The sequence below is a fragment of the Carettochelys insculpta genome, chromosome 22 (assembly GCF_033958435.1).
Source record: "Carettochelys insculpta isolate YL-2023 chromosome 22, ASM3395843v1, whole genome shotgun sequence".
NCBI classification, from domain to species: domain Eukaryota; kingdom Metazoa; phylum Chordata; order Testudines; family Carettochelyidae; genus Carettochelys; species Carettochelys insculpta.
The window spans coordinates 17,016,330-17,041,866 of record NC_134158.1 but is presented as its reverse complement, the minus strand read 5'-3'; the positions used below and the strand labels follow the sequence as shown (position 1 = coordinate 17,041,866).

The 25,537-nt window shown below is 59.6% G+C and overlaps 4 protein-coding genes across 5 annotated transcripts in view; 1 reads left to right on the top strand and 3 right to left on the bottom strand.

The window, feature by feature from the left end:
• LOC142025194 (scavenger receptor cysteine-rich domain-containing protein DMBT1-like) overlaps window positions 1-25,537 on the bottom strand; it is a 903,096-nt gene that overhangs the window by 127,616 nt on the left and 749,943 nt on the right. The window contains exons 8-10 of the mRNA XM_075017758.1: window positions 22,903-23,215; window positions 16,890-17,216; window positions 15,575-15,886 (exon numbers count right to left, since the gene is read on the bottom strand). Of these exons, the coding sequence (XP_074873859.1) occupies window positions 15,575-15,886; window positions 16,890-17,216; window positions 22,903-23,215 (952 nt within the window). The remainder of the gene's footprint in view (window positions 1-15,574; window positions 15,887-16,889; window positions 17,217-22,902; window positions 23,216-25,537) is intronic.
• NAT14 (N-acetyltransferase 14 (putative)) lies at window positions 892-3,794 on the top strand. Of its 2 annotated transcripts, none has more exons than XM_075017864.1 (3): window positions 892-917; window positions 2,145-2,249; window positions 2,905-3,794. In XM_075017864.1, exons 2-3 carry the CDS (start codon window positions 2,169-2,171, stop codon window positions 3,448-3,450), a joined length of 627 nt encoding a protein of 208 aa, XP_074873965.1. In that variant the 5' UTR covers window positions 892-917; window positions 2,145-2,168; the 3' UTR covers window positions 3,451-3,794. The 2 variants fall into 2 exon arrangements, with proteins under 2 accessions (XP_074873965.1, XP_074873966.1); XM_075017865.1 differs by lacking the exon at window positions 892-917 and adding an exon at window positions 934-1,063.
• On the bottom strand, window positions 6,612-10,181 carry LOC142025219 (uncharacterized). The gene is made up of 2 exons (XM_075017814.1): window positions 9,606-10,181; window positions 6,612-8,868 (listed from the first exon to the last, which is right to left on the bottom strand). Exons 1-2 carry the CDS (start codon window positions 10,084-10,086, stop codon window positions 8,336-8,338), a joined length of 1,014 nt encoding a protein of 337 aa, XP_074873915.1. The 5' UTR covers window positions 10,087-10,181; the 3' UTR covers window positions 6,612-8,335.
• LOC142024596 (uncharacterized) lies at window positions 10,253-14,730 on the bottom strand. The gene is made up of 5 exons (XM_075016726.1): window positions 14,288-14,730; window positions 13,559-13,681; window positions 11,934-12,074; window positions 10,716-11,477; window positions 10,253-10,272 (listed from the first exon to the last, which is right to left on the bottom strand). The coding sequence occupies exons 1-5, from the start codon at window positions 14,418-14,420 to the stop codon at window positions 10,253-10,255; spliced, it is 1,179 nt and encodes a 392-aa protein (XP_074872827.1). The 5' UTR covers window positions 14,421-14,730.

The window sequence follows — 25,537 nt, the reverse complement described above, 5'->3', positions numbered from 1 at the left end:
CCAGCAAGGTCACAGGGTCTGGCTTATATCACCCCCTTGCCCCATGGTCACTGGGTCCAGCTTAGCTCACTCCGGCGTCACCCGGTCCAGCTCAGCTCGCTTGCTGGGTTACAGGGTCCACCTTGGCTCATGCCCTTGTTCAGAGGTCACCAGCTTGGGCTTGGCCTGCCTGCTGGGTCACTAGGTCTGGCTTGGCCTGTGCCCTTGCTCAGTGGTCACTGGGTCCAGCTCTGCCTGCCTCAGGTCACGTCCCTCTGGGGAGCCCCAGGCTGGTGACTGTCTGGCTGGGGGCAGGTGGCAGGAGGCCTGTGGAGCATGTGGGGTACCAAGCGGGTGAGTTGTATTCTCCAGGGAGTCCCAGGCTCTTGTCTGACTGGAGGCAGGCAGCCTGCGGAGGAGGTGGTGCGGGCAGGCTGGTCAGCTGTATTCTCTGAGGTTTCCTCACCCAACATAGTCCTTAATTACTCATCAATCTTCAACACTTGGCAGCTCCAGGGCCACCCTGCAGCACTGGCACCCCCAGCAGCAGGCAGGGCCTCCTGGGCACTGCCAGGGCGGTGGGCAGCAAACTGGGCTGTCCCCGCATCTCCCCAAGGCAGGTGCGCGTGGCAGGGCTCTGGCTTGGGCTGGCAAGAGCCCTTATGGCAGCATTGGGGTCAGGGCCCTGCTTCCTGGGGGGGAGCTCCCGCTCCTGAACACCCCACGCTGTCCTCGTGCAGGACCTGGCCTCGGGCTCCTCGCGACCACGCACTGCGAGGCAGGCCCTAGGAGGGTCCCTAGGCCGCACTTGTCCCCGTAACAACGGTTGCTAAGTAGGGCCTGGACAGGCAGAGGAAAGACGCGGTGGGGGGGCGGAGTTGCGGCGCACGCGCAGTGAGCTGGCGGAGAGCGGCTGCCGCGGGCTGCGCACTGCTGGGGTGAGAGGCTCCGAGAGCGTGGAGCGGGGCACTGCTCGCGGCGGGGGAGGGTGGCGCGGGTTGTGGGACGTTCCATCCTTCGTTGTGGGCTCGGGGCATTCCACCGCGTGCGCCGCATTCTCTCGGGAGGAGGATTGTACCATTCGGTATGCGGGGGAGGGGATGTTGGGAGGGGGACGTGTCGTCCCGTTCTCTTTAATGGGGTGAGGGTGGTGGTCGCGGGGGAGGCGGGGGGCGCAGGCAGTCCCGTTACCATCATGCGGGGGGCTGATAGGCCCATCCCTTTTAATGGGGGGGGAGGCTGGGGGTAGGGAGGCAGTTCCATTCCCTCTAATGAGGGGAAGGCTCTCTCGGGCAGGGGAGCAGGAGGCAGCCCCAGAACAAAGGCCACCTCAGTAGAAGGAACCCCGCAAAGTCGTGGCTGTCCAGGGCTCTTTTTTGCGGATACGGATGCGCATACAAATCTTGTAGTTGTAACCTTGCAAATCTGCAGAGAAATCTGCCTTATATTCCCCGGTGTCCGCCTCCGCAGGTGTGGATGCTGGTCTCTGCAGATCCTTTTTGCGGCTGCAGCTGCCCGTTTTCTACACCCCCCAGGGCCGTACGCGTTAGTAGTGCGAGCTGCTACCATCCCACCTTGACTCTGTGGCCACCGTTCCTGCTCATTTTTACATCCATGAGCAGAATACATTTTGTTGTGTGGGCTGCAGCATGTGCAGCCGGTGCACCACCCATAGACACAGCCTGCTCGCGGTGGGTGCTCCGCGCATCAGCTGAGCAGCACCTGAATCTCTCCTGGGTGGTTGCCCAAGCACTCAGCTTACAGGAACTACTATCAGTGACCCCACCCCCCACGGGCCTGCTGGGCCATGGGGCCCTTTTCTTTTAGGGGTGCTGCTGGCCTCATCTGACCCCAGGAGAGGAACTGTCTGCCTCAGGAGCTGGGGAATGGGGCTTTTCTCCTCTAAGAAGCACTGGCTACCCTCCGGCCCTAGGGTGGGCACTGGCTGGTTCAGAGGAGCAGGGCCTTTCCACGCAAGGGGGTACCGGCTTTACTGCTGGCTGGGAACACCCTGTGGATTCATCTGCCTGGGCCTGCTTGTTCTCGGGCCTGCCATCGCTGAATGACTGTAATAGAGTGATGGGTGGCACTGGGTGGGGGTCAAAGCTGGTGCAGCAAACGCTGCTCCCCATGCTGGGGAAATGAGCCAGGGTCCTGCCTTTCAGGTGCTCTCCTTCCTGCTAGACGCCATGCCCACACTGGATCCTAGCCAGCTCACCATCCGTGAGATGCAAGAAGATGAGGAGCAGATGGTCCTGGAGCTGTTAAAGGTCTGGGGAGGGGGCATCACATGCCTGTCCAGCCCTGGAGCTGTCTATCTGTCCACCCAAGTGCCAGTTCTCTGCCTGGCTTTACCCCCCTGGGGAATCTCACAGCTAATTAATGATCCGACATGACCCCCTGCTGCTAGCTAGCTGTAGCAAGTCACTGTGAATCCCATTATTCATGGAGGAAACTGAGGCACAGAGCACTGATGCAGCCAACCTTTGGAGTCCCAGAGGCTCAGTGCAAAAGTTGGGCACAGCACTGAGCTAGTTTCCTTGACCTGTCATTTCCTGCTGTGACCATTAGGCCCTGCTGTCCTCCAAGGTATGAGGCTGGAGCCCGGGAGTCCTGCTGGCTTCTCCCTTCCCTCAGCCCCTGTCCTCTGTGTGCAGTACCTGCGAGAAATGCATGAGACTGAAGGCCCAGGTCGCATCCTGGGCCACCTCGAGACCAGCCCCTGTAGCTTTAATGCTCTTTCCAGTGGGGTCACATCTCTCAAGGCAAATTGCTCCCTGTGGCCATCCTGCCATCACAGCCAATCTCTATGCTGCTTTCCCTCCTGGCTGGTGCTGGCAGCAAGCCCTCGGCTCTCCTGCCTCTGCTTGTCCTGGTGGTGCCGTCCTGGTGCCAGGCCTCGCTGACATGCCCTCTTCTCCCCAGGACGGGTTCAAGGACACAGAAAACCGGCTGATCCTGTATGTCCTGACGCGGCCCTTGGCGCTGCTGCTGCTGGCTGTGGTGAGCAGCGGCCTCCGTTTTCTGCTCAACTCCTTTGTGATGGCGCTGCTGGGCCCTGTGCTCCTCACCATCCTGGCCCTCAAGCTGCTGCTGCGGCGCTCACCAGACCTGGGCCGCCTGCGGGCGTACTACCGCGCGGGGCGGCGCGGGCTCTGGGTGGCGGTGTACGATGGCGAGGATGTGTGCGGCTGTGTGGCCCTGGAGCCCCACCTGTCTGGGGCTACCCGCACTGCCGAGCTGAGGCGCTTGGCCGTCAGCCGCTGGTACCGGCGCTCGGGCGTGGGCCGGCGCTTGCTGGCCTTCCTGGAGGCCCAAGCCCGGTCACAGGGCTACGAGCGCGTGGTGCTGTATGCCGCCGTGGTTGCCAAAGCCGCCGTGGGCCTCTTTGAGAGCAGCGGCTACCGCCCCACTGGCGGGCGCAGCTGGCTGGGCTACACCATCCTGCAGGAGTATAGCAAGGAGCTCTAATGCCCCCTGCTCCTGCCGGGGTCAGGGGAGTGGCTTGGAAGGAGCAGTCCTGGTCAAGAGCTGGTGGGCCACGTCTATGCTCATGCCTGGGAATTTCTGCTCCAAGGATGCTGGGCAGCAATGGCTGCAATACAGAACTCAGGTCTGTGACGTGGGGTGCGGCAGCCCCAGCCTTCACTCCCAGGGCAGCAGGGCCACCTCTCCATTGACTGGAAAGAGCCTGTTTTGGAGGACTCCCTTGCTGGAGCTGGATGAGAGGGGCCAGGTCCAGCTGGGCCTGTGGGGTGAGGGGGAAGATCACAGGCTCATTTATGACTACAAGGATGAGGTGGATCACAGCCAGGATTGTGAAGGGGGGTGGGTCACAGACTGGATTGTGACTGGGGTCAGGGGGAGATCATAGACTGGATCGTGACTGGGGGGCGGGGGGAGATCATGGACCCTAGGGTGACTGCCCTGAGAAGGGAGAGCCTCTGAGAGCCCAAGACATGTAACACAGCAGAAGGGAACTTGAGCCTGCTGAGTGGGAACTCCTGCTGCGATGTGGGGGGAGGATGCAGGCAGTGCCCATGGGGCTGACCGGGGGGACCCCTGACTTAGGGCAGGACTGTGGAGGAGGGGCTCTCCCCAGCACCAGCTTGGCTGTGTGATGAACTTGTGTGGCCCGGGCCAGGCTGAGGATTGCACTGCTGAGCCCAGGGACTCAGTATGCGTCAGTCACCCTCACAGTCTGACAGCTCCAAGGGACCTCTCTGCAGCCATGCTGGGCACGCGTGTGTTTGCGCATGTGAATAAAGCTTGTCATTGCTCATACTGCTGTGCCATCCGGCTCTGGCCCCCATGGGCTTGGGACAGCTCCCCAGGCAGCAGGGAATTTCCCCCCCCGCAACCACAGCAAGGGGATCCATTTGCTCCGGGTCTTGTCAGGAGAGTGGCTGCCTGGAAAGGCTGATGGCAGCTCTGTTTCCATCCCCAGATGTGCACCTCTCCAGCCGTTGCCAACACACAACTGCAACTGTCTCTCCTCCTATCCTAGTATGCAGGTGGGAGGGAGGGTAGGGAAAATCACTGATTGCAGGGTGTCCAGGCGAATGCTCCCTACTGAGTGCCTCCCTGCAGCACAGGCCCACAGCGCTGCCCTGGGATACTGAGGCCAGCACTGACTGCTGGGGAAGAGAGCCCCCACCCCTTCCTTGCAGCTGCCTGCCTGTCCTTGGCAGTTTCCATCCCTGCAGCAGGCCAGGCAGATACTGTGTAGCGTGGGATGTTGCATTGTATGACAACACAGGTTGCTATGGTTGCTAATATCCTGGATTCTCAGTAGCATCTGGCAGGCTGGGGACCAGCCAGACCTCAGTGCTCCTCCTGCCCCATGCAGCCAGTGTGGAAGGGGCAGTGCTGGCATGAGGGACTGGGGAACACTGGGATCCCAAGGCACGATCCCAGAGACCCAGGCTAGGACATCCCCCCTGGAGATGGTGCTGGCTCCAGGCCAGCCTGGCTCATGCAGCACTGACGTAGTCTTTCTATAACTTGCCTCTGGCTCGGCAGCCAGGCTACCCCCAGGCTGGGGAAAAGTCCTAGAATTAAAAAGTGCAATTGCAACCCTGCTGAGGAATCAACATTTGTGTTACACTCTGTATGGGGCCTACCTTGATACCTGACCAAAAGCCCATTCTAGCACAAGGAAAGATTCTCACAAACATATAGAAGTCCTGGGGCACCTTATAGACAGATTTTTGTGCAGCATAAGCTTTCTCAGGCAAACACTCACCTTGTCAGATGCATGTAGTGGAGATTGCAGAGGCAGCTTTTAAATATACAAGCTCATGGAAAGAAGGGAGCCCCAGGCAGAACAAAAACCAGAGCTGATGAGGTCAATTTGGTCAGGGAGGATATGACCTATTTGTAGCAGCTGATGTAGAGGTGTGAACACCCAGGCAGGAGAAAGTGCTTTTGTAGTAGGTCAGCCACTCCCAGTCTTTGAGGGTGAGGGTAGATTATGATGACACCTGCAGCAATCATCTCTTGTGATTCCTTCCCCGCCCACCCCAACCTGAGCGCACTTGTCTCAATGAATCAGAAGAAAGTGCTACAGAAGTTCCCAGCTCTTCCAGTGACTGGGCCAGATGCACCTCTGCGTTCCTGTTGGTAGAGCAAAGAATAGCCAGTCTGGGTGGCTCTCTCCTTAGGCAGCCAGCATGGTTCCTTGGCCCTCCACATCCTGGAGTTCCCAGGTGCCCGGCTTGGTTCACCAGCCCAGCCCTGTCCTGCCCCACTAGCAGCCCACCTGTGGCTCTCAGGGACTGGGAGGTAATGTCCAGCAGTAGTGTGCTTTTGTGCAAGCAGTGACCTGCTGGGGTTTTTGGCTGCTTCCAAAGCTCCATCGTGGAGATTGTGCTGGGGCACCAATGTCTCTGGCATAGCCCTGCTCAGCCCCAAGGAGGAGCTGCTGGAGCAAACCAGGCAATGTGGTATCCATGCTTCTTGCAGCCAGCAGGCTGAGCTCTGCCCCTAAGGAGGGCAGCAGGGGCAAGGAGCTCCTCTCCCCCAGAGGACAGGTGCTGCCCCACCCAGCTGCAGGGCAGGCTCCTGGCCATTCAGCCCTGGGGGCTGGGGTTTCTGCATGCCTTTGTCCCTGCTCAGAGACCAAGAAATGTAGCAGGGGAAGGTGGGAGACTGTGGAGCCATGGGGGGGACTGCAAAGTCCAGGGGATAGTGGCTGGTGGGGTGCAGAACCTAGCATTGGGTGGGGCCCAGGGATTGGGGCTGGGGGTGGCTCAGTGCACAGAGAATGGAGGCAAGCATGGCTCAGAACTGAGGATGGTGGGGTGGGGCACCAAGCCAAGGGTTTGCTGGGGTTGGGGCAGGTGCAGTTGGTGTGGGTGAGGCACAGAGCCCAGGTGATGAGAGCAGATGGGGTGTAAATGGAAGTGCCCACAGGTAGACTCGAACGTGGGCCCCCTGGAGCTACAGGTGTGAGAGAAAAGTGAGCTGGGTCCCACCTCAGGCTGTCGAGGACACTCATTTGTTCTCTGTAAGGTGATCTTAGTGCCACTACCTGGGACAATGAGCCACACCCTAGATGTGTGGGTTCTACAAAGCCCCCATGTTGGTGGGGGGTGTCATGCCACCCCGCTTTATGCACATTGGCTTATGACTAGCAACATGCCAAACTCAAAGACGCTTCAGACAAAGCACATCTGGTAACAAGTCCCTTTTAACATGACAATCTGCTGCATGCGCCTGTCCCATTTCTGTGCATTTAAATCATTTTGTTTTTCCTCTAAGCCCACGCTGTGGTTGGGCCTAGAAAGACAAGTGACCGCGCCACCTGGTACTGGAATCCAGCAGGACAGGGCACAGGCAGGCTCACTGGTGGGACCAGCACACTGGCTGGCAACCGCAAGGGGGCCTCTGTGAGCCAACCTGTCACAGAGGGTGGGGTGCAGAGCCCAGGAAGTGGTGGGGCGCAGTTCAGCCCAGATGATGGGATGTGGGGAAGCCAGGGCTGCAGCCCAGCACTTGAAGCCTTCCCAGGGTAAGGGAAGTGGGAGGGGAGATGAGGTGGGAATTTTCTGTATTCTCAACCCTCTGTGTGCCTCAGTTTCCCTGGCATTTGCATTGCTGCCCAGCAGGGGCACAAGGGTCAACGCTGTTCTCAGAGCCAAGCAGAGGTGAGGCCCCTACACTGGCTGAATGCACCCCTGGATCACCAAAGGACTGAGACTGGCCCAGATCTGCAGAGGACCCAGGAGGCCAGGGAAGGCCCAGCTCCAATCACTGGCAGCTGTGACCTCAGGCTCTCAAGGACTGAGGGGGGGCGGGAGGAGGGCAGCTGGGAGCTGCCTCTGGGGAGACTTGTGGCTCAGCTTGGGTTGAAAAGCACACAGAGTGCCAGGCCTGGAGGGATCAACCCCTGCTCCGTGCTAGCCCCGGGACTGGGGGCCTCTGCCCCAGTCACTCATTAGCCCTGCTGGCTGTGCCGGTGTGGCCGGGAGGGCTCCTGGTGCCCTGGAGGGGCTGGTAAATCCTCCTGCAGGTGGCCGGTTGGGCCCGGCTCGCTGCGGGGAGAGAAGAGTCGCTGGTGCCCAAGGGCCAGTTGTGGAGGGCACGGCCCTGCCCTGGGAGCAGTGTGGGGGCCTGGCAGCCCAGCACTATACAGAGGGCCACGCCCAGGTACCTGGTGGCCTAAACCAGAGCCTGTGCAGCTGCGGTGGGCACCAGGGGCAGCCAGGCCAGGGGAGGGGCCATTACACCCAGCACACATCCTGGGGCAGACAGCCCCCTGCGCTGTGGTGCACCCCATGCTGGGGCTCCCAGGGGTTACAGCTGGTGCCAGCAGGGCTCCCCAGAACAGACAGACAAGCAGACGCCAGAGCTCTGGCTGGTTCCTCTTTCGTGGGAGCTGGGCTCCGACGGACGCCGGCAGCCTGGAGCTCGGAGCCACCCCAGGGGGGCAGATGGGAGTGAGCTGGGTGAGTCCCAGAGACCTCTGCCCTGGAGGTGGGGGCAGTCAGGCTGGTGAAGGAGGTGTCTGTTGCAGGGCGGGGAGCCAGTGCAGGCAGTAGGAGGTGTCTGTCTCTCAGAGGGAGCAGGGGGATAGTACAGCCCGGGTAGGGGGGAAAGTTTGTGTCCTAGTGGTGGGCCAATTCGTGTGGGGGCCTGTCTCTCACTGGGGGGAAGAGCAGGCGGGGGGGCTCGGTCTCAGTGGGGTGGGGAGCAGGGTAGGCAGAGGGGTCTGTCTTAGGGTGGGGCAGGGCAGTCAGGGGTCTGTCTGTCAGTGTGGGGTAGGGCAGGCCAGTGGGATCTGTTTCTCAGTGGGGTGGGAGACAAGACAGGCCATCTGGAGCGTGTCTTTCTGGGGTTCTGTAGAGGCCAGACATCAAGCCAGGCTGTTTTTATGGGGCGCAGGTCCCTGCCTGTGCCGGGCTGGAGGGGGGAGCTGACTCTGCTCCTGCAGGGCCTGGCTGGGCAGCTGCCCCACCAGCTGCCACACAGCCCCTGCCAGCTCAGCCAGGCTGCCCGCGATGGCACCCAGCTGGCGGCTCTCCTGCCGCTGGATGTGGACAAGGGTGCGCAGGTCCCCCCGCAGCTCCCGGACCACCTGGACCAGCTCCTGCAGCTGCAGGGACTCAGGACCTGGCTCCTTGCATTCCCCAGCCCCTCTGGCTGCCCCTGGCCCTGCAGCTGGCATGGGGGCCTTTGTCACCCACACCAGGGCCCTATGGGCAGGGGGTGGGGCCAGAGGGGTGCTGGCCCCAGGGCGCATGCTGGGGGGAGTGGTGGGTGAGGTAGGCCGGACAGTGACCGGAGGTTGGAGAGCTGGGGCCGAGGGGGTGGCTGGGAGGGTGCGGGTGGAAGGAGGCAGTGTCTCTAGAATGGGTTCCTGAGGCTGGCCTGGTATGGAGGCAGCATCTGTGGAAAGAACATGAGGAAGCTGCCTGTAAAGCTCTGTGCTGGAAAGACCCCCTGAAAGCCACCCCCAACCAATGGGGCCAGGCCACCAGCCCTTCACACACTGACAATGTGCACACCAAGGCAGCCCTGGGAGGGGAGTGGGACCTAATGCTTAGAAACTGGGGGAGGACAGGAGCTGGGAGCCAGGACTCCTGGGTTCCATCCCAGCTCTGAAGGGAAGTGGGGATCTAGTGGTTAGAGCAGAGGGAGCTGGGAGCCAGGACTCCTGGGTTCCATCCCAGCTCTGGAAGGATAGTGGGGATCTAGTGGTTGGAGTGGAGAGGGCTGTGAGCCAGGACTCCTGGGTTATCTCCCAACTCTAGCATGGGGTACAGTGGATTAAGGTGGGAGTGGGCACACTGGCACCTGGAGTTTCTCCTCAGCTCAGGCACCAACTCACACATGCCTCAGTTTCCCCCTAGAAAGGTGGATAATGGTATTTCCCCTGGCGTAAAGGCCTGGGGGGTCCCCGAAGTGGGACAGTATCAAATGGGTGTTGCTGGGGAGAAGGGTGGACTATTGGAGGCTGGGCCTGGCCTGGAGAGGTTGCTGTTGCCTCAGGAGGGTCTGGCAGAATCCTTCCAGGGACATTTCCAGTCAGCCTTGGTATAAAGAGGCTGTCCATGCGCCCCCCCCTCCCCCCGGCTCAGGCTTTAGGACTCCCCCATGCTTGGACCAGTGCCCCAGCACCCTACCTGTGTGTGCAGCTGGGCTGCCCGGTAGCCAGGGCCCTGCAGGTGTCTCCGCACATCCTGTCCCATTAATGGCGAGGCTGGCACACTGTGTCTGGGTGCCAGGGGGCTGACCCTGGGGCTGGGAGGGGGTGGCTGGGCCCATCCGGGTGCCAGGGCTCTTGTCCTGAGGCTGGGTGTGTGTGGGGCTGGAGGGAGCCAGGTCCATCCCGGTGCTGTGGGTCTCATCCTCAGACTGAGTGTTTGTGGGGCTGGAGGGAGCTGGGGCTGTCCAGCTGCTCTGGCTCTCGGCCTGCGGTTGGGCAGTTGTGGGCTGGGAGGGAGTTGGGTCCATCTGGGTGCTGTGGGGCTGGCTGGGAAGCTGGGCTGTTGTGTACGAGGCAGAAGTGGTGGCTGGGCCTGGCCAGGTGCTGGGGGTCTCATCCAGAGAATGGGTAGCTGTGGGGATGGGGGAGCTTGGCTGCGTCTGGGCTGTGTGGTTCATTGTCAGGATGGGGGAGAGGATAGGGGAGGCCAGGCCCACCTGGGTGCCTTGGGGGTGAATGGAAGGAGGGGTTTTTGTGGGGGTGGGAACAGAGGAGGCCAGATCTGTCCAGGAGGTGTGAGACTGGCCAGAAGGGGGAAGGGAGGCCGAGGTAGGGGAGTCTGGGCTAGTCCAAGTGCTGTGGGGCTGGCCAGGAGGACAGGTGGTTGTGGGGGAGGGGGAGTCTGGGGAGGGGGAGTCTGGGTTGGCTGAGGCACTGTGGGGCTGACTGGGAGTGGGGGTGGTTGTGGGGGTGGGGGCAGGGGAGCTTGGGTTAGTCCAGGCACTATGGGGCTGGCTGGGAAGGGGGATAGTTTTGGATATGGGAGTAGGGGAGCCTGGACTGGTCCAGGTGCTGTGGGGCTGGCCAGGAGAAGGGGAGACTGAGTAAGTCCAGGCTCTGTGTGGCTGGCTGGCAGGGGGAGTGTTTGTGGGGGTGGAGGTAGGGGAGCCTGGGCTGGTCGAGGTGCTGTGGGGGTGGGCAGGAGTGGGGGTGGCTGTGGGGGTGGAGGTAGGGGAGCCTGGGCTGGTTGAGGTGCTGTTGGGGTGGGCAGGAGTGGGGGTGGCTGTGGGGGTGGAGGTAGGGGAGCCTGGGCTGGTTGAGGTGCTGTGGGGGTGGGCAGGAGTGGGGGTGGCTGTGGGGCTGGAGGTAGGGGAGCCTGGGCTGGTCGAGGTGCTGTGGGGGTGGGCAGGAGTGGGGGTGGCTGTGGGGGTGGAGGTAGGGGAGCCTGGGCTGGTCGAGGTGCTGTGGGGCTGGGCAGGAGTGGGGGTGGCTGTGGGGAGGAGGATAGGGGAGCCTGGGCTGGTCCAGGTGCTGTGGGGCTGGGCAGGAGTGGGGGTGGCTGTGGGGAGGAGGGTAGGGGAGTCTGGGCTGGTCCAGGTGCTGTGGGGCTGGCCAGGAGTGGGAGTGGGAGTGGGAGTGGGAGTGGGAGTAGAGGAGCTGGGGCTGGTCCTGGCACTATGGGGCTGGCTGGATATGGGGGTGGTTGTGGGGGTGGTTGTAGGGGAGCCTGGGCTGGTCCAAGTGCTGTGGGGCTGGCTGGCTGGCTGGGTTGGGATAGGGGAGCCTGGGCTGGTCCAGGTGCTGTGGGGCTGGGGTAGGGGAGCCTGGGTTGGGGTAGGGGAGCCTGGGTTGGTCCACTCACTGTGGGGCTGGGTAGAAGTTGGGGTGGGGGTAGGGGAGCCTGGGCTGGTCCGGGTGATGTGGGGCTGGCTGGCAGGGTGGGTTGGGGAGGCCACAAGGGTGCTGTCCCTGGGCTGGTGTGTGGGGTGCAACACATGGGGGTCTGTCTGGGCCCCAGCGTGGGTCCTGAGGGCGGGGGTGGCAGCAGGAACTCGGTGCCGGACCGTGTCTGTGTACGACAGATGGGTGCAGGTTTCCAGAATGCCCAGAGGATGGCTGGGTCTTTCCAGCCTGGTCCCACCGCGGTGCAGACCAGCTCTGCCCCATGGCATCTCCCAGACCGTCCCACTCTGCCCAGCACCACCTAGCAGGAGAACACACTGACCTCCCTGGCCCTCTGCCAGGATGCCAGGGTTCACCCCTGCACTACTGGCTGTAAGGACCACTAGGTCCCCTTCAGCACAGCCCCCAGTGACCAGTGTTCTGCAACACTGCCCCACTGGCACTGCCCTGGGCACTGGGGCCAGCACTGACTGCTGGGTAGAGCTCCCCCCAACGGAGCCCCTTGCTCCCTGCAACCCAGGCCCCTTAGTGCCTCGCTGGGCATGGGGGCCAGCAGGGACACCCTCTCCTGTGGACCCCACGAGCAGGCAGACGGCAGCACGCCGCGCAGTAACGCTGGTACCTGTGCGTGTCTCCAGCGGTTTGGGGCGGGGCCGCCGGCTCTTCAGGACAGGGTGTGGCCCCCCCGGGACCCTGTGTCGCTCAGGCCGGAGGGTGTCCCTGGGGCTGCTCACTGCCATGCCAGCCTCTGTCGCGGCTGGAGCTGTGGGGACAAAGCCACCGAGCTGGATGTTCAGTGAGTCTCCCCCTGAATAACGCCCCCAGACTGGGGGTGGGGCAGAGGGAGACAGTAGGTGGGAAGGTGGCAGCTGACGAGAACGAGAACAGGAACGGGCTGGCTTGGATACAACTGGCTGCCATGGGGGTTGAGATGGGGACGTTCTGTGCCAGAACTGCCGGCCCAGAGGCTGGGAAGCCATTGGCACAGGTGCTAATGTAAACCAGGCAAAGCCAGTAAGGAGGGGATGGAAAACAGCTCGGGCATGGGGCAGAGCAGTGGTGATCAGCTACGACTGGAGTGTAAAGGCAGCCAAGGGCGCTGGCTTCCCATGGGCCCTGGGGGGTGCTGAACCCCCTGCTCCATCCCAGGCCCCAGCCCTACCCAGCCCTTCCCCCAAACCCCCCACTCTGTCCCACCTCTTCCTGCCCAGCTCTACCCCCTCCCTCGAGTAGACCCTGTCCCTACTCCTCCCCCGCCCCCTATGCCTCCTGCACCCCACGGAACAGCTGATCCCAGCTGGCAGAAGGCACTGTGAGGGCAGGGGAGGAGTGGATCCGTGGGGCTGCTGGCAGACAGGAGGTGCTGGGGAGAGGGTGTTGGGTGCCGGTGGGTGCTGAGCACCTGCTAATGTCTTTCCCCAGGTGCTCCAGTCCCGGAGCACCCTCAGAGGCGCACCTATGAATGGAGCAGCAGTTTTTCTGCATTGCAGTTAATGTCCAAAGGGCACAGCAGGGGCCCAGGGTGACATGGCTGACGGGGCCCTGCCTGTCCATCTTTGCGTGGCCACGCCATGCAGGTGGCAATCGCGCCACCTATGGGAAAGGGAAAGGATCAGTTTAGCAGGGTCGGGGTTTACCCCTCCCCAGCGGCAGCCTGGTGGCCTTCTGCTGCCCGTGCCTTGTCAGTACTCCAGAGACGCAACCCCGAACACTGTGCTGGCTTCGTTGCTCCTTCTCCTTAACCGCTGCATATTGACATTCATTGGAAACATTTCCCAGGAACGTTGACACGCTAGCCCCATACGCCCCACGTGTCCAGCCATCCCCAGGTGCACCCCCCAATAACAGCCCTCAGCCCCAGGTCTCACAGTGCTTTTCAAGAGAGGTGTCCCCTGCCCGTGGGAGACAGGGTGGGCAGGGGACTGGGGTGGGCATGGGGCAGGGTGAGATGAACAGTGTAACCCAGCCCTGGGGCGGGGAGAGGACTGGGATGGCCCTGGGGGGTCAGGCACACCCCAAAGGGGCTGGCACCATGAGCCCAGCTGGACCCTGGCTGGTAGCTACCATGCCAGTGCTGTCTGAGCTGCAGATGGGGTCTCCAGGAAGATCTGGAGAGACAACAGTGGGAAACCCAGGCCTTCGTGTGCTGCTGGACAGGACAGGGTGAGTGGAGGAGAGGTGGGAGCCTGGGCCGGGTTGCAGGTGTCAGCAGGGCAGGCGCAGCGAGCCGCAGGCTCCCAGACTGACCTGTGGGCCCGGCTGCGTGCAGCGCTGGTTCTCCTGAGGGCAGGGGGCTCTGTGTTGTCACCTCCGGTGGGGCAGCCACCCGCGGCCTAGGGGGTTCCAGGAACCGCAACGGCTTCCACCTCCCTGGAGCATAGAGCAGCTGGTTCAGAAGGTAGCATGCCCAGCCAGCCCGCCCCCCAACCTCCCACCAGCTGCTCCCCAATCTTCTGCCAGCCAGCCCCCCAACCCCACACCAGCCAGGCCGCCCAGCCCCCCACCAGCCAGATCTCCAGTCCACCTGTCAGCCAGCCAGACCCCCAAGCCCTCACCAGCCAGCCTCTCCCAAACCCCTGCCAGCCCCGCAGAGTCCTGGCAGCTGAACTCCCAACCTTCCCACCAGCTAAAACCCCCAACTCTCCTGGTAGCCAGATCTCCCCAACCCCACCCCCAGCCAGGCAGCCCCCCCAACTCCTGCCAGATGCCCCCCCACCCCCCTCAGCCAGCTCTCACCCTGCCAGCCAGACCCCTCCCTTTCCCTCCTGACTGTCTGCAGCTGGGCCCAGGTGGCTAAGGGCTGTGGCTTGGTCTGAACAGGCTGTGCTGCCTCTCTGCACATCCCTGCTGGGGGTGTGACTCTCTGACAGCAGGGTGTCTCTTAGGAGCTAGGAGGGGATGGGACAGGGTGTGGGCTGGGCTAGGTGGGGGACATGCTGGCCCGGATGAGGGGCTGGCTGGGGAGGGCTCACTCACCTGGTAGCACAGCCCGGGGGGTTACCTGGGCTGGTGCCACTGAAGGGGGCCGGGGCCGAGGCTTTTGTGTGCGGGGCTTAGGAGTCTGTGCCTTCTGCACCCGAGGCTTCTGCGTCCGTGGCTGTGGGGCCATGGGCTTGGCAGAGCGCTGCCCCACATGGGCCAGCTCATCTGCGGAGGAGATGGGGAGATCCTAGCAACCAGAGGTGGTTGGCACATACATGCTCTGAGACAGGTACATACATTGTGCACCCTGTGTGCAGCTGGGTGACAGACAGCAAGGATGAAATGTGAGACAAAGCCCCAAATATTGGGACTGTCCCTACAGGAGGAGATCTGGTCACTGTAATACACAGACACATTGCATGGACCCAGCATCCATGCACACATATACACCATGCAACAGATGTGTGTGTTTGCACACTCAGCATTGAGGAAATCCATCCCGCCCATGCACATGCAATTCACACTGCACACTTATGTATATGCTGCACACAACCTCTGCACAAGCACACATCATGTGCACAAACACACTGCACACAACCCCCCCGTGCAGGCAGTGATTGCACACTGCACAAACACACCACTGCACAGGCAGTGATTGCACTCTGCACACACACCACTGCATATGCAGTGATTGCACACTGCACACACACCACTGCATATGCAGTGATTGCACACTGCACACACAGCGGTGTGCATGCAGTGATCGCACACTGAACACACAGCGGTGTGCATGCAGTGATTGCACACTGCACACACACCACCATGCGTGCAGTGATTGAACACTGCACAAACACCCCACTGCATATGCAGTGATTGCACACTGAACACACACCACCGTGCATGGAGTGATTGAACACTGCACAAACACCCCACTGCATATGCAGTGATTGCACACTAAACACACACCAACATGAGCATATTGCAAACCTACACACAGATGCTGCTGCACACATGCACATTGCACGCTGCATGCACACACGTGCTGCACATGCAGTGGTGCAAAGGCATCCATACTGTACAGTGACTGATCGTACACCTAGCTAGGGTGTGATGTTGGAATATTACAAGGACCTATTTCATGGGGACAGGGCAGGGGTCCCCCAATTCCCCTGCAGGGCTAGTTCTGAGTTACGTGGAATGAACCGAACCCTCCCGCTCTGTGTTCCTGCTCTGTGCCCCACGCTGGCCATGTAGCGGTAGAAGTAGCAGTGCACCCGAGCGGGATCTGCCTGGTGAGAGGCCTGTACAAGAGAAGAGAGATGGTGCCCACCCCCGTCTTACCTGTGCACACCACGCCTGCGTCCTCTGCGTGCTGGCAGTCGTGCACGCCCCATGGCGCAGCCAGACACTGGCTCAGCGCCGATTCGTTGCCCTGGCACCGCACGTTGTCCAGCCAGATGGGGCCACTGCCTTCACCGAAAAAGGCCCCCCCGGGAGCCGAGAGGGGGTCCCCGCAGCCGAGCTCCCGGCACACCACAGCTGCACCGGGCAGCGCCCACATGTCGTCGCACACCGTGCCCCACCGGCCCTGGTGGAAAACCTCCAGCCGCCCGGAGCAGGGACCCGCGCTGCCCACCAGGCGCAGCACAGCACCTCCTGGGGAGGCAGCAGGAATCAGCCCCTCTTCCACCAAGATCAGCCCCACCCACCACCCTGCTGTGCACCAGGGAGACAACAGAGGTCAGCCCTCACTGGGAGAGAGTGGGGATCAGCCCCCCACCCTGGCGAGAGAGCAGAGATCAAGCGCCCCCATGAGAGCAGAGATCTGCCCCCACCCCCCACTCTGCACAGAGAAGAGCTCTCAGGGGGTAGTTTGTCCGGGGGTAGGTAGTTTGGGGAGGGTGGAGGTAACTGGGGAGGAGGTAACTATAGGGGCCTTTTGGTCCTGGGGGTTAGGTAGCTTGAGAGGAGGTAGTTCAGATGTGGCGTAGCTTTGCGGGGAGGTAGTTCAGAGTTGGGGGGTAGCTCCTGGGGGAGGAATTTGTCCTAGGGGTGTAGACAGCTCAGAGGGGGATAGCTTGGGGAGGGGGTAGACGTGGGGGGGAGGGAGTTGGATTGGGGGACAGCTCTAGCGCATAGTTGGTCCTAGGGGCACAGGTAGCTCTGGGAGGGGGTAGCCGTGAGGGGACAGTAGCTCTGGGGGCGCAGCTGGGGGGATAGCTTGAGGTGGGGGGAGCTGTGGGGGGGAGGTAGCTGCTGTAGGAAGCTGAGAGGATAGCTCAGCGTGGGAGCAGCTGTGTGGGGGAGATAGCTCTGGGGATAGCTGGTGTAGGTAGCTGGGGGGATACTTTGGGGTGGGAGTAGCTGTGTGGGGGAGAGGTAGCTCTGGGGGGCAGATCTGGGGGGTAGCTGGCATAGGAAGCTGTGGGGATACCTTGGCGTGGGAGTAGCTATGTGGGGGAGGGGTAGCTCTGGGGGTAGCTGGCGTAGGTAGCTGGGGGGATACCTCGGCGTGGGAGTAGCTATGTGGGGGAGGGGTAGCTCTGGGGGTAGCTGGCGTAGGTAGCTGGGGGGATACCTCGGCGTGGGAGTAGCTGTGTGGGGATTGTAGCTCTGGGGGGGTAGCAGACATAAGTGGCTCTCGTGAGGGGATCGCTCTGGGAGATACCTGTGCAGATGACACTGGCGTCCTCCTCGTGCTGGCAGTTGCTGCGCCCCCAGGGCCGGGCCCGGCACTGCTGCAGGGATGCCTCCTTCCCGCTGCAGCCCACGTCGTCCAGCCAAACGGGGCCAGTGCCAGGCCCAAAATGTGCCCCCCCAGGGGCAGCCTGCACGGGGCCACAGCCCAGCTCCTGGCACACCACAGCGCCCTCCGGCAGCCCCCAGCCGTCATCACACACCGAGCCCCACTGGCCCCTGTGCAGCACCTCCAGGCGGCCCGCGCATTTGTGGGGACCCCCTACGAGCCGCAGCGGGGCACCGCCTGCAGGGCAGATAGTAGGTCACTGGGGGATGGGGATCAGAGTGGCTCCATGGCCCAGACCAAGAATGGCAGGCCCTCTGCAGGGGGGGTGGTGACACAAGCCAGGCAGAGGTATGGGGGGCTTTGCCCAGGAAGGGCCATCGCTGGCCCGGCTGATGGCTGGGGGCAGGGCTCTGACAGGGTCACGGCCACACTAAGCTGGTGGAACCCAAGGCCCGACGGGACCCCCGTGATCACATGGGCTGACATCCTGCCAGCAAACCCCAAGTAACTCCACAAGAAAGTGAGGGTCCCTGAAGGGGACGTGACTGATTGCAATGAGAGCCAGTCCACATCTCCACCTCGAGGGGGTCGAATTGGCACATAATTCCTGCTCAGCCGTTCCACGCTGCAGTCTGTCTTAGAAGTTATTTTAACGAAGCGTGGGCAGCTCTCTCGTTAAGATAGGCAATTTCCCTTCAGATGCTCACTCCCACCTTTGCAGCACCTCCGGAGGTGAGCCGCGTCCACCCTGACTGAATTAGCACTGGTGGTACAGGCCCATCTCTGCCTTTTTTCACTTCAAGCATCTGGGGAAGTGAAATGTATCTCACAAAAGCTTATTCCCTAAGACGTTTGTCAGGTTTTCAGGTGCCGCTGGACTCTTTGCTGTTTCTGTTCCACAGGTTCCTCTGTGTTCCACTTGACCAGTTCCAACTTCCAGCCTGTAGCTGGGGTTTGATTTTCCTTGCTGGACGGCAGAGCCCAGGTGGAACATTTGTTACCTATCACCCGCAAACCTGCCCCTGGAACTGTCCCTTTCTGAGGCTAAATGAATTGAGCTCCTGGAGTCTATCATTCTGAGGCAGGTTTTCTAACCCTTTAATTGTTGCTTTGGCTCTGACCCATCTCCATTTCATCAACCTCCTTCTCGAATGGTGGGCAGAGCTGTCCCTCTGTTGGAAGATTTGGGGTGGCTGCCACAGGCCCTACACTGGGTTGTGGGGGGCTGGGGATTACAGAGGCTGGGAGATTACTGGGATGGGTGGCTGACGTCGGCAGCAGGGGCTGGGCCTAGCCCTGCACTCATGAGATGCAGTGGGAGCCACAGGAAGCAGAGTGACCCTTCCCTAGCTTGCTCCCCTGCATCATCTCCCAGCCAGGTCACTCCCCTTCACCAAGGAGGTGGGAACAGACCTGGGGCACACAGCGGGACAGTGATTGTTTTCAGCTGGCTTTACAGACAGCTCCCCACTCTGGGAAGACATATGAAAACCCCTCAAAACAAAAATACAGGTTGAACATCTCTGGTCCAGCACCTTTGGGAACTGACTGGTGCCGAACCAGAGAATTTGCCAAATGACAGGAGGTCAGTATTGTCTAGCAGTTTATCAACACTTCCATTGTTTACTGGGCTCTTAGAAGACATTTAGGAGTAAATCAGAGCTAAATAATAGCCCAGAACTCTGAGAGCAAGGGCTGGTGGCTGGAAACAAATTTTATGGGACTGCAGGAAACTTGGTCACACCTATGATAAGTGGACATCCGGCTAACTAAAATCATGCTGGACCATGGATGTTTCCAGATCAGAGAGTGCTGGACTAGAGAGGTTCAACCTGAACTGTAACAAGAGGGGTGGAGAAGAAGTGCTGGACCCAGGTCAGAAAGAATATCTCTGGCCTGAGAAGAACTTTACCTGAAGTAAGAATCACAGCAAGAAATTATGATTGTAGTAAGTTCTCTTAACATACTAGGCTTTGCTGGCGTGTTTCATTTTATTGTGCTTGATGACTTACTTTGATTTGCCTGTTATCACATGCAACCACTAGAATCCTACTTTTTATACCTAATAACACACTTTTGTTTATCGTTAAAACCCAGTGTAAATAGTTGTTACCTGGGGGGTCAGCAGCTGAGCATATCTCTTTTTCATTGTATAAATGTTTTATACAGAGCAAGCCCATAAGTTGATTACTCTCTGTATCAGGTGTTTATCCCTTTATCTGCTGTTCTGGTTCCACTGGGGCTGTGCATTTAGGTATTGTGTCAAATCTCTTTCACTGAGCCTTCTCAGTGTTGAGTGGACTTCAATGTCTGTGTTGCTCTGCTGTGGGCTGTGACCCCAACTCTGTGCCATTGCTGGGGGGGAGAACAGAGGGTTAGGCCCAGCAGGAGAGGATGGTGGGTCACCCCAAGGGCTGGTGGGTAGGCTTAGTGGTATTTTCTGCATATCAAATGACAATCTCAAGGGGATCTCTGTGACCAAACCTGTCACAACATCAAAAAAGATATTAAGTTAATGTGACAGGATCTGTTTTTCACTAATCCATGTTGATTTGCAGTAATTACATTGGCCTTCTTTAATTCCTTATTAATCTAGTCCCATATCAGTGCTCCATTATTTTGCCTAGGCTTTGTGACTGGCTAACAGGTCAATTAATTGCCTCAAAAAATTAAAATCAAAATTAAAGATCCATAGAGCTCCTCAGGCAGCTCTTCTAAAACTCTTTGATGCAACTCTTCTGGACTTGCTGATTTAAACATTTCTAACTTTAGTAGCTTCCCTTTAATATCTGCCAGACATATTAGTGGAGTAAGAAGAGTATTATCCTTACCATATGATGAGACTGCATTATCTGCTTTCTTTTCAAATACAGAACAGAAATTTTCTACAATTCCGAGCATCTGATTTATATTCCTTATTGCAAACTTCCCTTTTCTTCTCTTTGTTATATATTATAGTTATTTTTATTTTTATTATTGCTTTCATTTTCCTGATTTTTTTTTCAACCAGCAAGACTCTCTTCCTCAGTTGTGAGATTGTGTCTTTTGTGGCATCTAATTCTCAACATATTTCCAATTATCATACACATTTTTTTTCTGATCTAATCTCTGAATATCCCTCTGTTCTGTTCCTTCTCTCTGCTGCACCCGGCATTGCCACTGCCAGAAGACAAGTTATTGGGCTAGATGGACCTTTGATCTGATCCAGCATGGCTTTTGTTATGTTCTTAGGTTAATTCTTCCTCCCAGTCCTTCCACACATCCTTGGGGATATTTAAGAAGAGGTTGGATAAATATCCAACAGTGATGATAAAGATGGTATTTTCAGCTGTGTCAAATTGTCCAATCTAAAGCACCAAATGTACAGTGGTCTGGACTGGAGTTTCTCCTTTTTTGAACATTATAAATGTCATCAAATCGTGCTCATTGGTAAAGAAGTGGGAATTTTTGGTAATATTTTTATGAAGCTGATGTGTGCCTCAGTTTCCCTCTTGATTGCATTCCTACCCAGTGGGGTAGCAATATTGGTGGAATGGTGCAGGACACACGGAAGGAAGCTGGGGGGGGGGGTTGTCCTCTCACTGTCTGTATGGAAGAAATGGTTCTTGAAGGAACTGGTTGAAACAGATCCAAGGCTTGTCTCTGCTCTTTCAGCGCAGTAACTTGCCAATGTAGACAGGCTCCCAGTGCTGAGAGCTATGCCCCTCAGGGAAGTGGTTTTCCGAAAGGGCTGGGAGAACTATCTCCCAGCGCTGGTGCCATTGCAGTACTTTAATGCTTCAAGTCTAGACAAAGCCCCAGATCTATTGTTTATGTGTATGGACTCCATCTGGTTCTTTGACAGTTTCTATTACATAACTCATTGGCAAGATTTAAGGCAGCAAAGCGGGTGGGGGATGATTGGTTAAAGAACTGTTTTGTCCTGGACTACAGCTGGCAAAAAGCACTGTCGTATGGTGTTAGTTTAAAATGATTGGTTAAGGTGCCCCTAGGCAGGACTCAAGTGTAACAATATAAACAAGAGTCTGAAAGAAAGTTCTTAGGATGGGAGCCCAACTCCAGGAAATAGCCCAAGATCACAGCTGCCAGACCACAACACCCGGCCACCCACACCCTGCAGGAAGTGAGATCCCTAAATGACCTAGTTCTGACCAGCTAGCAGCAAAATTTCCTCTACCGAGGTGAGAGCCATTGGTGAGCACTGCATGTTTAGCCTGTGTGTTCTGTTTTGGGGATTGTTAATAAAGAGAGGATGCAGCTACAGGCTGCACCTCTCTAGTGCAGCCCCCTTTAACAAACTTTATGGAATCACGGGAAACTTCACTACTCTCATGATAAGTGGACACCCAAGTAATGAAAATCCTGTCGGATTATAGATGTTGCTGGATGAGCGTGCACCAGATTAGAGATGGTCAATCTCCAGTACTGAGGCAGGCTCTTTCGTTGGTGAAAAGGTCCCACAAACTGGCAGATTAATCCGGGGGCCCTGGGAATGCGATATGAGTAGCTCAGAGCCCTAGGAACTGGGAAAGGGGGATGGTACCTAAATTCACCCTGAGCCCATGGAAGGTAAAGGTGGGGTGCCTTAGAGTTTGTAGGTAACAATTTACAGACATGCTTGAATGTAAAATTCCCGCCTATTGGCTGCAGCACGTGTTGAGTTAGGAAGCTGTCATTTACGAGGCTGTGAAATTCCAGGCTGTTTTGACCCTGGCAGCGTGAGACCTCCAGGGTGGGTCACTCCAAGTGGCAGCTTTTCTCAAACCTCTGCTCTTGGAATTCCCTGGGGGATGTTCTCAGGCCTGAGCGCCGCAGGTCAGAGCAGCTGATTCCCCACCTCCCTCCTGGCCTTGGAACATCAGTCCGGAGGATGCAGCTTCTCTTCCCACACACACTATGGAGCAGTGGCTCGGACACAAGCAATGCTGCCCTGGAGGTACGGTGTCCCCCACTCCGTTTGCTCACCTGAGCCTTGCTACACTGACTCTAACCGTTAATATTCCCGTGCTGCAGCTCATCCCAGCAGCCGCTAGCTCCAGCCCATGCTCACAAAGGCACAATCCCACTTCCCCTGGCAGGAAGACCCTGACATCTGGGGAAAGGGAATGGGGAGCTGGAGTCGGGGGAGGCAGGTGCTAAGGAGTGGAATAGCCCTTGCAGGTGGGAGTCCCCTGGGGGGAATTGGTCCTTCTCATACTCACTGTGAGCTGGTGTGGTGGGAGCTGGCCTGGCTGTGCTCCGTGCTGGGGGTTGGTGGTCCCTGAGCAGCACTGAGGGCTCTGCGGTGATGAAGGGCTGGAAGAGGTGAGCTGTGGGCGCAGTGAGGTCACCGAGAGGCACAGAGGCATGGCCACGTGGGAAGTGGGGTCCTCGGGCCCTGGAAGGGTCAGTGCCAGCCGGCGTGGACACGGCCACGGGACAGACCATCTCCCCGGCACATCTGCCAAGTCCCAGCCACACTGCATGGTGGTGCAGCTGTTCTCGAGCCATTTAGCACTGCAGGCCACGTTGTGCTACCCGGCCGCAGGCTGAGACCCACAATGCGCCCCCCAGCTCCCTCCACCGACCCTGGTGCCCAGTGCCTCCTGCCCAGAGATCCCTCTGCACAGTGAGGCCAGGAGCGGAGCCCTGGGTGGGAGCTGGGTGGTGGGGACCCCAGAACTCTTTATGAGGGGACCCTATGGCACCAGGCGGTCAGGAACCCAGACCCCTCTGCACGGGCTGGCAGCCTTTAGCACACAGCTGGGGCGCAGTTGTGTGCTAACTGGGCCACATATGAACCGTGGGCTGTGAACCGCAGGTGTAATGGGACATGGGGCCTGGGGCCTGTCCCCTCTTGGGGCACCAGCTCCCACTGGCCCAGTGGTGGGTGCCACCTGGCAGAGCTGTGGGGCTCTCTCAGGTGCATGTCACACACTCCGACCGGCCCCACCTGAGCACACGGCGCTGGCATCCTCCTCGTGGGTGCAGACGTGCTGGCGCCAGCCCCGGTGGCGGCAGTGGCGCAGGTGGTGCTCTGAGCCCTGGCATCGCACCTCGTTGAGCCAGATGGGGCCGGCGCCCTCCCCGAACCAGGCGCCCGCCGGGGCAGAGAGCGCCGCCCCGCAGCCCAGCTGGCGGCACACGACGGCTGCGTCGGCCAGGTCCCACTCGTCGTCGCACACCGAGCCCCAGCGGCCCTTGTGGTTGATCTCCACACGCCCCACGCAGCTGCTGGGCCCCCCGGCCAGACGCACCTGGAATGGGCCTGCAGGGACAGTGCAGCCTGTCAGACCCCGTGGGCCTTCAACCCCTGCGAACTTCCTCCCACTGCAACCCCACCCTCCACCACGAGCCTCCCCCCGCCCACTGGGAGCCCCTTCACGCCCCACTGCAGTGTTACACCCCACTGTGACCCCACCCTCCACCATGAGCTTCCACCCCACTGCGACCCTGCACACCCCCTGTGAGCCTCCCTCTGCACTGGGAGCCCCTTCATGCCCCACTGCAACTCCACCCTCCACTGCGACCCTTCACCACCCCCAAAGGAACTCTTCCCAGCCCATTGCAACCCTTGACACCTCACTGAGAGGTGACATCACCTGTCACCCTTCATACCCCCCGCAACCCTTCACCCCACTGACACCTTTCGGACCCTCTGCAACCCTTTGCATCCTCCGCCGTGATCCTTCACACCCCATTGCAAGCCTCCACCTCTCCCACAGGAGCGAATGCGCGCACACGCACACACACACAGACAGAGCAGACAGGTACATATACGCAGGCACATGCACACGCACACACAGGCACGACGCACACATGGGTACACAGGGACAAGCATGCACACACACACAGAGCCCACAGGGATACATACACACATGGACAACACATGCACACGTGGGTGCATGCATGTGTGCACCCACAGAGGGGTGAGCCTGCACACACACACAGAGCCCACAGGGACGGAGGACACACACAGGGATGACACACACACAGGTGTGTACATATATGCACACAGCCACAAGGATGAGCGTGCGCACACACAGAGCTGAAGGGGACACACACACATACACCTCCCCCCCCCCCTTCACAATACACAGTTACCTGTGTAGTGAAATTCCAGGAAAGCAACTGAAAAACAAGAGTGCAATGAGTGAGCCGGGCCCAGCAGACAGCCAGGGAGCCAGGACTGTGCAGTGGGGGGGGGGGGAGCAGCCTAACTCGGTATGGGGGCCTGGCCAGCCTGAGTCCCCTGAACCAGGGTGACCAGCAGGAGCAGCACTTAGAAAAACTGCAAACGCCTTCGACCAAAGCAAGCCCTGGCGCGACGGGCGCCTTGTGAGGGGCTCCCAGCTTGGGGGTATGAAACAGAGCACCTCCTGTCCTGCTCTCAGCACCCCCTGCCTGGTGTCTGCCTGGTGCTCAGTGTCCCCTGCCCAGAGCTGGGTGCTCCCTGGCTGGTGCCCCCTGACTTCTGCCTGGTGCTTGGTGCCCCCTGCCCAGTGAGCTCTGCTCAGCATTCAGTGCCCCTGCTCAGTGCCTCCACCCAGTGCTTAGCAACTCCTGCCCAATGCTCCGTATTCCCCGCAGAGAGCTCAGCACCCCCTTCTCAGAGCTTGGGGCACCCTGCCTAGTGCTCAGCACCCCTTGCCAAGCACAGGATGCCTCCTGTCTAGTGCTCAGCACCCCCTGCCCAGCACTCGGTGCCCACGACCCAGTAGCCCCTACAGAGAGCTCAGCACCCCCTGCCCAGCACTGGGTTCCTCCTGTCCCATGATCAGCACCCCCTGCCTAGTGCTTGCCTTGGCACCCCCTGCCCAGTCCACAGCACCCCCTGCCTAGTGCTTGGCAAGCCCCTGCCCAGTCCACAGCACTTCCTGCCTGGTGCTCCGTGCTCTGTCCTCAGCTACCTCTGCCCGGACCTCAGTATCCCCTTCCCAGTGCTCAGCACCCCCCTGCATCTGGGAGTACTGATAGTGCCTGAGTTGGGGCCTGGGGATGACCTCCCCACCCCCCCATGTGAGAGAGGGTCCCTCCCCCACCTCCAGCAGTTGGGACTCACCAAGGAGCAGCAGGGTCAGCTGCATGGTGGCTGGTGGGGAGCAAGCCCTGGGGCCAGGTCTGCAGCGAGCCTCGGGAAGGGCTGTTTCATGGAGCAGGACAGGCCAGGCCAGGGGATGACTCAGCCCCGCCACGGTTTATAAGGAGGGAGCCTTGCAACGCCCCCCACTCGGGGTGGTGACCTCAGAAGCTGGGGCCACGGGGAAGCCTGTGCAAGGAGGCAAGTCTGGCACCAGGGAGGCTGGACTGGCAGAGCCCTGCCTGCCACGGGTCCCGGCCCAGCGAGCGGCAGCCTGCAGCCAGGCCGCTGGCAACCCAGAGGTTAACAAGCAGCTACAGAAGCAGCTGCAACAGCTGGGCTTGTGCCTGTGTGTGCCGTGCAAACCCACAGCCAACAGGACACACACGGCTGACTGCCCGCCGCATGTCCAGACAGCCCCGCAGTGCTGCCACCCAGGACACCCAGCCCGGCGTGCACACCCTGACACACGCCTGCTGTCCATTCGCACACATGCTCA

Bases quoted from the DNA above. Each gene is read 5' to 3' on its own strand.
- NAT14 (XM_075017864.1), top strand. From the start codon at position 2,169: ATGCCCACACTGGATCCTAGCCAGCTCACCATCCGTGAGATGCAAGAA. The intron at 2,250-2,904 runs GTCTGGGGAGGG...TCTTCTCCCCAG, and splicing joins TGGTCCTGGAGCTGTTAAAG to GACGGGTTCAAGGACACAGA.
- LOC142025219 (XM_075017814.1), bottom strand. From the start codon at position 10,086: ATGAACCACACAGCCCAGACGCAGCCAAGCTCCCCCATCCCCACAGCT. The intron at 8,869-9,605 runs GTAGGGTGCTGG...TTCTTTCCACAG, and splicing joins CAGCCCAGCTGCACACACAG to ATGCTGCCTCCATACCAGGC.
- LOC142024596 (XM_075016726.1), bottom strand. From the start codon at position 14,420: ATGGCCCCACAGCCACGGACGCAGAAGCCTCGGGTGCAGAAGGCACAG. The intron at 13,682-14,287 runs GTGAGTGAGCCC...TCTATGCTCCAG, and splicing joins CCCCCGGGCTGTGCTACCAG to GGAGGTGGAAGCCGTTGCGG. The intron at 10,273-10,715 runs GCTCCCCTACCT...CCTCCTGGCCAG, and splicing joins CAGCACCTCAACCAGCCCAG to CCCCACAGCACTTGGACTAG.